The sequence below is a fragment of the Pelobates fuscus genome, chromosome 13 (assembly GCF_036172605.1).
Source record: "Pelobates fuscus isolate aPelFus1 chromosome 13, aPelFus1.pri, whole genome shotgun sequence".
Classification (NCBI taxonomy): Eukaryota; Metazoa; Chordata; class Amphibia; order Anura; family Pelobatidae; genus Pelobates; species Pelobates fuscus.
Genome location: NC_086329.1, coordinates 83,818,273 through 83,829,877, shown reverse-complemented (window position 1 = coordinate 83,829,877; position 11,605 = coordinate 83,818,273). Strand labels below are relative to the sequence as shown.

General features: G+C 43.2%; 1 protein-coding gene across 1 annotated transcript in view; it reads left to right on the top strand.

Annotated features, from left to right (window-relative positions):
- Positions 1–4,428: 4,428 nt before the first annotated feature.
- THBS3 (thrombospondin 3) overlaps positions 4,429–11,605 on the top strand; it is a 74,621-nt gene continuing 67,444 nt past the window's right edge. The window contains exon 1 of the mRNA XM_063439396.1: positions 4,429–4,681. Within this exon, the coding sequence (XP_063295466.1) occupies positions 4,594–4,681 (88 nt within the window). The 5' untranslated portion in view covers positions 4,429–4,593. The remainder of the gene's footprint in view (positions 4,682–11,605) is intronic.

The window sequence follows — 11,605 nt, the reverse complement described above, 5'->3', positions numbered from 1 at the left end:
TAAAAATTTTTTTTTAAAAAATGTGTTAAAAAATTTTTACAAAAAAATATGTTACATTTTTTTTACAAAAAATGTGTTAATGTGGGTGGGTGAGTGTGTGTCTGTTAGTGTCTGTGTCTGTTAGTGTGTGTGTCTGTGTGTCAGTGTGTCTGTGTGTCAGTGTGTGTGTCTGTTAGTGTTTGTGTCTGTTAGTGTTTCTGTCTGTGTCTGTTAGTGTGTGTGTGTCTGTTAGTGTGTGTGTCTGTTAGTGTGTCTGTGTCTGTTAGTGTGTGTGTCTGTTAGTGTGTGTGTCTGTGTCTTAGTGTGTGTGTCTGTGTCTTAGTGTGTGTGTCTGTTAGTGTGTGTGTCTGACTGTGTGTGTCTGTTAGTGTGTGTTTGCCTGTGAGTGTGTGTGTATGTTAGTGAGTGTGTGTCTGCTAGTTTGTGTCTGCTAGTGAGTGAGTGTGTGTCTGTTAGTGTGTGTCTGTTACTGAGTGTGAGTGTGTCTGTTAGTGTGTGTGTTTCTGTTAGTTAGTGTATGCGTATCTGTCAGTGAATGTGTGTGTATTTAGAATGCGGGGCGGGGGGAAAGGTTGGGTGGGGGTGGCGCGGGGGGAGGGGGGGCGCCTGAGTTTTGTCCTGCCTAGGGCAGCACAAAACCAGGATACACCACTGCACACAGACACACATACATATACACATATTAACAGACATCCAGGTACACACACTAACACACATATAAATACACAGACACACATGCAGATACACAGGAACACAGATACACAGACACACACGACACTCATACAAATACAAACACTGATACACTTAAAGATACATAGGGGCACAAAATGGCACACATGCAGACACACAGATAGATACACTAACACACATACAGACACCAGTGGCGTACACACAATCCATGGGGCCCCGGTGCGAAAACTGATTTGTGGGCCCCTCCCCTGGTGATTACACCGCGCGGGCCCGGCCGCAACCTATGCCGAATTTCTGTGTTATCACAGCAACTGAGACTGGAAGGAACATGAGTGCCCGACAAAGGTAAGTGACACCGTCAAAGGTAAGTGAGTACCGTCAGTGAATTTACAAATTGAGGCCAAAATAACCATTTCAGGTATTTTGGTGTAAAATATGACTTCCATACAACTCACATTTGAGTGAATAACCCTGATCGCTTTCCCAAAGGAAACAAACAGTTCTAGAACTGGGTCATGAGTCTTTTCCCGTGTTCCTTCAAGCAGTTAATTTCCAAAGTGTAACAGGGTTTTTGGAAAAGGCAGTTTATTAGAATTGACTGCTACTTGAGCTTATTGCCTGTCTAGAAACGACAAAGTGACTGGAAATAAACTAATTAAATAGGCCCGAGGCTCAGTTGTGTTCCTACAAGTCGCTGTGCCGTGACCTCACCTGGAAGGTATGCAAATCTTTCTGGAAAAGGAAAGGCATTTTCTCTCCATGAATACTTCTTAATCGTATGTTAAGAGCCCACCTTGTCTCCTTTTCAATAAACTGCCCGTATGTGGACAAGACCACAGCGCTGTTTCACTCCCCCTCCACCCCCCGCACCATCACCACTAATAAAGGGATAATCATTACTATTCTGTGCAGAATATGTGTGTGCCGTTATTTGCGGAGTCCACACGTGGCTGCCACAGGCTACATGCAGTGTATTGTTCAGTCGGAGCAGCGCCGTGCTGAGCAGAGAAATTTGGCTTTTTTTCTCTGTTTATATCTGATGCTTTGTGTTGCTATAGTGATCCAACACTGTTTTGGGAGCAGTCCAGACTTGTGTGGATAAACTGCTAGGCTCCTCTTATAAGTAATCATGAATTCAGAGGAATCATTCCAGACTTTATATCGTAGTTTAAAGGAACACTATAGCGTTAGGAATACAAATGTCACATCCCGTGGAGAATAAATGGTTAATTAACCATTTATTTACTTACCTTTATCTAGCGCCATGCTTCCTCGGCGCTGGTGACCTCTCCTCCTTCGTTGATGTCAGCTCCCGAGTGGAGCCAAATGCACATGCGCGGCCAGAGGCACGTGCGCATTCAAACCCGCCCGTAGGAAAGCATTACTCAATGCTTCCCTATGAGCATCTTTTTTGACACTGGACTCGGTGAGGACATCCAGCGTCAAATAAGTGCGATTTACTCAGTGTAAATCGCGGAAGCGGCCTCTAGCGGCTGTAAGGGAGACAGCCACTAGAGCCTGGATTAACCCTGCAGTGTAAACATAGCAGTTTCACTGAAACTGCTATGTTTTCAGCTGCAGGGTTTAAAACGAGGGGGACCTGGCACCCAAACCACTTCATTGAGCTGAAGTGGTCTGGGTGCCTGTAGTGGTCCTTTAACTGTGTAAGGGGCATTCTTATTTGTTGCTTTTATCTGTGATAGGTGTGGAAGTGGAGAAACTGGGAAACTGTATTCAGAGGGCGCTTGCTGTGATTGTCTCGCTTTTGCTAAATAGTTTATTCACTAAATGGAGAGTTGAAGGAAATAATAATAAATCAGATAAATTAGCCAACGCAGTTATTCTCCGAACATGCCTGTTTTGGCCTAACAAGTACCCTGGTGAGTTATCTACACTTCCAAGTCTAGTGGGCTATTCCAAATTGTAGGACAAAATAGCATAGATGCTATAGAATGCTTAGAACATGCTGAGAGTTGGAACATGTTTTCTGGTTCAGCTACTTTGGCCTGAAATGTGAAAATCACTTAAGGCTTATTTACTAAACTCTGAATTCTTGAGAAATGAAAGACAAAAGACAACCTTTAAGCAAATATCTAGAAAATAATTATGTAGAAAAATCCAATAGATGTAATTGGTGTCCCAAGTAAATTGTCGAACCCTTCTTAAAGTGTGAAAAATGATGCTGGAAGATCGCCAGCTGGCTGTAGTGGTTATGGTGTTTGGAGTGTTCCTTTAATGCTGAATTAGTGTACACTTAAATTTTTCAAAGTTCTGCAGTTTATACCGTGTCATTATATTTTGTTTCTCAAGATAGCTGTGCGTAGAATCTCCAGCGTTTATCCTCATACTTCGTCCTTGACAGGTTAAGCTGTTCAGGTTCACCATTTAATAAAGTTGCAATGGTCTGAACTCACACTCAACTGTTATCACGCAATTGTACCTCTTCTCCACTGAAATCCAATCTTCTTCCCAACAATCTGAGACAAAGAGTCCACTTACCCTGGGGCAGATGAACCTGCATTCCTGCTGTGGTCCATTAGCCTCTCATAGAGGCTCTGAATAATGCTTACTTTGCGAGTATCGTCTTCTAAAACAAACTTACCGGCAGCCAGCGCGTAACTTTTATTGTGTAAATGTAATGAAAATTCTTTACCTGGAAAGATGCAATTTAATTTACCTGCTTTTCAGCAATGTCCTGAGACACAGAAGATCGTGTTACCCTGGTCAGTTGTTTTTATTTTATCAACCTTGAAAGCATGAAAAACCCAAAAAGATAATTGCCGGGCACCATTCAACAGGTGAAAAAGTTATTTAGAACTTGAGTAAGCCCTATTGTTAGATTGAAACGTTGTTTGGCTAGCTGTGGAGACCTCAATAAATTTGGAGTACTTTTTCACCTATTGACGTGCGCTGGACATTTTTCCCTTTTTGGCTTCCATATTGAATGGGTGCGGAATTAGAGTCAATTTTTTCACTTTGAAAGATTGAGTAGATATTTTTTTGTATGTTATGAACGAATTAAATGCGGAGTTAACATATCATTAAGTTTAACGCTTGAACTATTTCTACATTTTCTGTGTTAACCAACTAATCCATCATATTGCCCTTTCTTTATTTTTTTTAATGTACACCGAATGCCCGGATTATTGAGCTCTATACAATCTGGATATTTAGCCAAACTTGAACCCACGCTGCTGTTGGCTCATAGCCTGGCTGAAAACTCATGCGTTGTGGCACAGGTGCCCTGCTGGGCAGCATGAATTCCCTATAATATCTGATGCCAGAGGAGTCTCTGGGTATTAGCTCCAGACAGACTGACCCCTCTGTGAACCTCTCGCTATGGCGGATGGTGTACCCTTGCAAGGAATTACCTTTGTCATTCTCTCTCGAGCAATAACAATACCCCAGGAATGAATTGAAAACTAGTAGAAGCTAAACGTATTAAATCATCTGAAAATATTATTATCCCGTAGCCTCACTTGGCACAGGACTGATAATGAGCCGTCTCCAAACCCGCCTGTTCATGGCGTCACTCAGCGGCGAGACAACTGCTTGCGTCCCACACTTATCCATCTCCTGGCAGGCGTGGGGTTAAACATCCATTTACACAAAGAATGTAAAGTGTAAACACTTAGGAGGGATCCCTGGTTGGAGTCTGTGTCCCAGGCTGTGCTGTGTGTGTGCAGGAGGAGAGGCAGGGTGAGGGTGGGAGAGGAGGGGGGGGGAGAGTTACTCACACTTACCCAGACAGAGAGCTGACTCTGTCATTCAAACCTTGCACTGTGCACAAAGAGCTGTGTGCGAGAGATGCCTCTGAGTGACTGACACCTTAGTGTCACTACTGTCCTGTCCTCAGCCCGAGTCTTCCCCCCGTGTCTCCCCTGTGCACCGTCTGGCTCCAGCATGGGAAAGTTGCAGTTTGTGAGATTAATCCTGCTGGTTTATTTGTGTTTCCCGTATTTTGGCAATTCAGCAAGGCAAGAACTGCAAGGTAAGAGGGATGTGTTCTCCCTGGGATTTCCATCAGTCTGTCTGTCTTTAACCATTAAAAATACACGTGTCGGTAGAGAATGGACAAATCCATTGTCCCATTCTCTATCTTCCCCTGTATTATCACACAGAATATGGGACTGCAACAGGTTTTCTCAAGCAGTGGGTTCTAAAAACTAGAAGTACATCCATTGACATCCTTTGGGATGCCTGTACCATGCTCCCTGGATCATTGTGTATCCAAGTGTGTCCTGCGCACGCGTAACCCTTTCTGTCCCAGCAACAGGAGAGAGATGCCCTCTTAATTACTGATGTACTTTTAGGAGGAGGTGTTAAGACCAGGCGTCTAAGTAGCACTAAGTAGGTCCATTGTGGGGATCAGAAAGTGTTTGAGTAAGGATTCTTAGAGCTGCTTCAGTTAGTTTGTACCGTATACTTTACAATTATATTTCAATGCAACACTGCGGAGCATGTTGGTGCTATATAAAAAATAGTAATTATTAATATTGTTGTAGCTGCAGATGAGGCGAGGGTTTTTAGTTGATCAGACCTGGAGAGATACCTATGCTACAAACTCACATATTTTGGGGTGTCTGAAGGTTTTCTTTTAATTGGAAATGCAAGAATAATGCAGATTTTATTCAGGGCTTGACATCTGAAGCATCTCAAAGCCAGTAATTGGCACCTTGGTGGGTGACCCCCTCCAGAAAGAAGTGTCAAATGCAAATATATAGGAGTATAAGTGTGTTTGTTTTGCCCTAATATATAACGAAGAAGGCCCTTACTAGGTAGTAACGTTGTGTTGAGCCCATGTGTTCAACAACTACACTGGTAGATTTAACTGAATATAGATTTACCGAAAAATGTTTAACCTGCTTCTGCACACAGAAATAAAAATGCCCACATTCCTATATCATGTCTGACGTTCTCCAGTAAAAGGGCAGCTTGGCAGTTCTCGCCCATCATGACTGAAGAAAATTAAACATTCAAACTTACCCAGATACACAAAGGAAATTAATCAGATCACAGCTACAGTCAACCTTAATTCACACCTTTCTCTCCATGTGGCGTCTCCTCCGTACATGGCTCCACCTCTTTACCTGCATTAACCCCTTAAGGACACATGACATGTTTGACATGTCATGATTCCCTTTTATTCCAGAAGTTTGGTCCTTAAGGGGTTAAAGGGACACTATAGTCACCAGAACAACTACAGCTTATTGAATTTGTTCTGGTGAGTAAAATCCTTACCTTCAGGCTTTTTCAGAGAAAATGCAGTGTTTACATTACAGCCTAGTGATAACTTCATTGGACACTCCTTAGATGTCTGTTATAGATCCTTCCTGGGTCATGGCTGCCTAAAATGCATCCAAACATTCAGTATCTCTTCCCTCTGCATGCAGACACTGAACTTTCCTCATAGAGATTCATTGATTCAATTCATCTCTATGAGGAGATGCTGATTGGCCAGGGCTGTGTTTGAATTGTGCTGGCTCTGCCCCTGATCTGCCTCTTTGTCAGTCTCAGCCAATCCTATGGGGAAGCATTGTGATTGGATCAGGCTACCACTTCTGATGAGGTCAGCAGACAGCTTGTTTTTCTGAGGCATACAGCATGCAGAGTTACAGCTTCAGGCTTGAATACAGTAAGATTTTGCTATATTTATGGAGGCATGAGGGGTCCAGGGGGCTATATGGTGTTTTTAACACTATAGGGTCAGGAAAACATGTTTGTATTCTGCTGCTTCGTGATTGGTTAATGTAGAAATCTGGCTTAACCATTTATCTCATACTGGGGGCTCTGCTCCCCTTCTGAATGGTTAATGTAGAAATCTGGCTCCACCACTTATCTTATACTGAAGGCTCAGCTCCCCTTCTGATTGGTTAATGTAGATATATGGCTCCACCACTTCTCTTATACTGAGGGCTCTGCTCCCCTTCTGATTGGTTAATGTAGAAATCTGGCTCCACCACTTATCTTATATTGAGGGCTCTGCTCCTCTTCTGATTGGTTAATGTAGATATCTGGCTCCACCACTTATCTTATACTGAGGGCTCTGCTCCCCTTCTGATAGGTTAATGTAGAAATCTGGCTCCACCACTTCTCTTATACTGAGGGCTCTGCTCCCCTTCTGATTGGTTAATGTAGAAATCTGGCTCCACCACTTATCTTATACTGAGGGCTCTGCTCCCCTTCTGATAGGTTAATGTAGAAATCTGGCTCCACCACTTATCTTATACTGAGGGCTCTGCTCCCCTTCTGATTTGTTAATGTAGATATATGGCTCCACCACTTCTCTTATACTGAGGGCTCTGCTCCCCTTCTGATTGGTTAATGTAGAAATCTGGCTCCACCACTTATCTTATATTGAGGGCTCTGCTCCTCTTCTGATTGGTTAATGTAGATATCTGGCTCCACCACTTATCTTATACTGAGGGCTCTGCTCCCCTTCTGATAGGTTAATGTAGAAATCTGGCTCCACCACTTCTCTTATACTGAGGGCTCTGCTCCCCTTCTGATTGGTTAATGTAGAAATCTGGCTCCACCACTTATCTTATACTGAGGGCTCTGCTCCCCTTCTGATAGGTTAATGTAGAAATCTGGCTCCACCACTTATCTTATACTGAGGGCTCTGCTCCCCTTCTGATTTGTTAATGTAGATATCTGGCTCCACCACTTATCTTATACGGAGGGCTCTGCTCCCCTTCTGATTGGTTAATGTAGATATCTGGCTCCACCACTTATCTTATACTGAGGGCTCTGCTCCCCTTCTGATTGGTTAATGTAGATATCTGGCTCCACCACTTATCTTATACTGTGGGCTCTGCTCCCCTTCTGATTGGTTAATGTAGAAATCTGGCTCCACCACTTATCTTATACCAAGGGTTCTGCAGCTGCTCCCCTTCTGATTGGTTAATGTAGAAAACTGGCTCCACCACTTATCTCATAGTAACAGGATGATTCACTATACTCTTAAAGGGACACTGTATCTGCTTCATCTCATTAAACTGGTTATAAAGTTTGAATTCCCCATGTGCCATAATTTCATTCAGTGTTTAATGTTTCCATACTAAATGAGAGACCCCAGCAGCCCATCCCCCTCTGTGCTGCTTTGGCTAATGAGGAAGTATTGGCCTTAAAGGACCACTCTAGGCACCCAGACCACTTCAGCTTAATGAAGTGGTCTGGGTGCCAGGTCCAGCTAGCTTTTACCCTTTTTTTTTATAAACATAGCAGTTTCAGAGAAACTGCTATGTTTATTCTGAGGGTTAAGCCAGCCTCCAGAGCCTCTAGTGGCTGTCTCACTGACAGCCGCTAGAGGCGCTTGCGGGCTTCTCACTGTGAAAATCACAGTGAGAGCACGCAAGTGTCCATAGGAAAGCATTATGAATGCTTTCCTATGCGACCGGCTGAATGCGAGCGCGGCTCCTGCCGCGCATGCGCATTCAGCCGATGACGTCGCGAGGAAGAAGAGGAGGAGGAGTAGAGCTCCCCACCCGGCGCTGGAGAAAGAGGTAAGTTTAACCCCTTCCTCCCCCCAGAGCCCGGCGGGAGTGGGTCCCTGAGGGTGGGGGCACCCTCAGGGCACTCTAGTGCCAGGAAAACGAGTATGTTTTCCTGGCACTAGAGTGGTCCTTTAACAGCAATGAGCAGCTGTGATTGGTTGAGAGTGTCAGCTGACTGCTTTTATCCTATCAGAGCTCCAAATGACAGTATGAAAGGTATGACTACAAGGAAGTGTATAATCTCTTCCTTAGCCACACCTCCAGAAGGGGCCTGACTGTGGGTGGCCAGGGACCTATATTTATTGTTAAACTGCTGGTTTAACACTGAATGTGGGACAGTACCAGAGGACTCCAGGCTCTATAACCAATTCAAAGAGATGAAATTATTACAGTGACTACTTTGTTCCTTTAATTTTCACAATTTAAACCCAAATAGCAGAACTGAAGTATAGTTGTGAATTATTACCAATTATTTTTGCCTCAGTTTTGCCCTTCATATTTAATTTGCGAAAAGTTAAAGTTTATTAAACAATCCTATCAAGGTTATTAAAGGACCACTATAGGCACCCAGACCACTTCAGCTTAATGAAGTGGTCTGGGTGCCAGGTCCAGCTAGGGTTAACCTTTTTTTCTATAAACATAGCAGTTTCAGAGAAACTGCTATGTTTATAAATGGGTTAATCCAGCCTCTAGTAGCTGTCTCATTGACAGCCGCTAGAGGCGCTTGCGTGCTTCTCACTGTGAAAATCACAGTGAGAAGACGCCAGCGTCCATAGGAAAGCATTGTAAATGCTTTCCTATGAGACTGGCTGAATGCGTGCGCGGCTCTTGCCGCGCATGCACATTCAGCCGAAGAGGAGGCGGAGAGGAGAGCTCCCCGCCCGGCGCTGGAGAAAGAGGTAAGTTTAACCGCTTCCTCTCCATCCAGCCCGGTGGGAGGGGGTCCCTGAGGGTGGGGGCACCCCCAGGGCACTATAGTGCCAGGAAAACTTTATGATCTAGACAGGACTGCGGATTTATACCATATACAACAAGCTGGTGAATATTTTAAATATTTCTATTCTATTCTCATAATATATTAATATATTTATATCAATTATCAAAGGAAAAATGTGCTTCAACTAGTGCATACATTATTCCTTTAATGGCATATCTGTTTGGCTGGCTGTGTGAATGGTGTACACAGTGACTGTATGTGTGGCTGGCTGTGTGAATGGTGTATACTGTCACAGTATGTGTGGCTGGCTGTGTGAATGGTGTACACAGTGACTGTATGTGTGGCTGGCTGTGTGAATGGTGTATACTGTCACAGTATGTGTGGCTGGCTGTGTGAATGGTGTACACAGTGACTGTATGTGTGGCTGGCTGTGTGAATGGTGTATACAGTGACTGTATGTGTGGCTGGCTCTGTGAATGGTATATACAGTGACTGTATGTGTGGCTGGCTGTGTAAATGGTGTATACTGTCACAGTATGTGTGGCTGGCTGTGTGAATGGTATTTACAGTGACTGTACGTGTGGCTGGCTGTGTGAATGGTGTATACTGTCACAGAATGTGTGGCTGGCTGTGTGAATGGTGTATACTGTCACAGTATGTGTGGCTGGCTGTGTGAATGGTGTACACAGTGACTGTATGTGTGGCTGGCTCTGTGAATGGTATATACAGTGACTGTATGTGTGGCTGGCTGTGTAAATGGTGTATACTGTCACAGTATGTGTGGCTGGCTGTGTGAATGGTATTTACAGTGACTGTACGTGTGGCTGGCTGTGTGAATGGTGTATACTGTCACAGTATGTGTGGCTGGCTGTGTGAATGGTATTTACAGTGACTGTACGTGTGGCTGGCTGTGTGAATGGTGTATACTGTCACAGTATGTGTGGCTCGCCGTGTGAATGGTATTTACAGTGACTGTATGTGTGGCTGGCTGTGTAAATGGTGTATACTGTCACAGTATGTGTGGCTGGCTGTGTGAATGGTATTTACAGTGACTGTACGTGTGGCTGGCTGTGTGAATGGTATATACAGTGACTGTATGTGTGGCTGGCTGTGTAAATGGTGTATACTGTCACAGTATGTGTGGCTGGCTGTGTGAATGGTATTTACAGTGACTGTATGTGTGGCTGGCTGTGTGAATGGTATATACAGTGACTGTACGTGTGGCTGGCTGTGTGAATGGTGTATACTGTCACAGTATGTGTGGCTCGCTGTGTGAATTGTGTCAGTAAATATCATTCACACAGCCGGCCACATTGTAGTAACAATACTTCCCACCCCTTTTTCTACCATTTGGAAGTGAAACTTCATGGCTTACTTTTTAAAGTCAGGGATATGAAGGGCAGGAGGTATGTGAGCATGCCGCAGTATTTTTTTGCAGACTGCAATAACCACCTGCAATTCCATTTATGTTACAAATGCTTGGTGTAAGTGCATCTCTTGAATGCGGGCAATGTACTCAATGTTTTCAATTTATCATTCTGATGGTATTTTTAGGATTCACACTTACAGTGACAGTCACTGACTAAATCACACCATCCCATTTTACTGATATAACTCACAGGAATCCGTACATGAAGTTCCTGATTAATCTAATGTTTAACTATTAGTTGTATGATTCAAACTGATTTAACCCCTTAAGGACACATGACATGTGTGACATGTCATGATTCCCTTTTATTCCAGAAGTTTGGTCTTTAAGGGGTTAAGGTAAAGTTGGTACTGAAACTGTTAACCAGCATCATACTTATTCACAAATCCGGTAACTTGGGGAGAATTTCAGGAAATTACACGTTTTCAAGCAATTATATTTCAACCAGAAAAAAATAAAAATTGTTAGCACAGTTATCTTTCCATCTATGCTTATTTTGACCTATATTTCTCAGTACTCCAAAACAATTCTAATTTAATAGATAACCATGTGGGATTAATCACTGGACTGTCAATTGCGGTGAAATGAAAAAAAGGATTGAAGTTTTCAGACATAAATAGCCGAACTATAGTCAAATTGGAGATCTTTCCAGCTCAGTATTTTGGCCGGAACTTAACAATTCTTGATTTCAATTCACTAAATTTCATTATTTAATGAATAAAACCCTTATACTTGTGTGTTGATCATTTACAAGACAATGTATCTTATTTACAGAGTATAATTTCTAAACACATTTTTATTGTAGTTTAAAGACACATTACTGGGAGTGTTATTGCTGTGGAGCTCTGTTATACACTCAGACACATTACTGGGAGTATTATTGCTGTGGAGCTCTGTTATACACTCAGACACATTACTGGGAGTATTATTGCGGTGGAGCTCTGTTTTACACTCAGACACATTACTGGGAGTATTATTGCTGTGGAGCTCTGTTATACACTCAGATACATTACTGGGAGTATTATTGCTGTGGAGCTCTGTTATACACTCAGA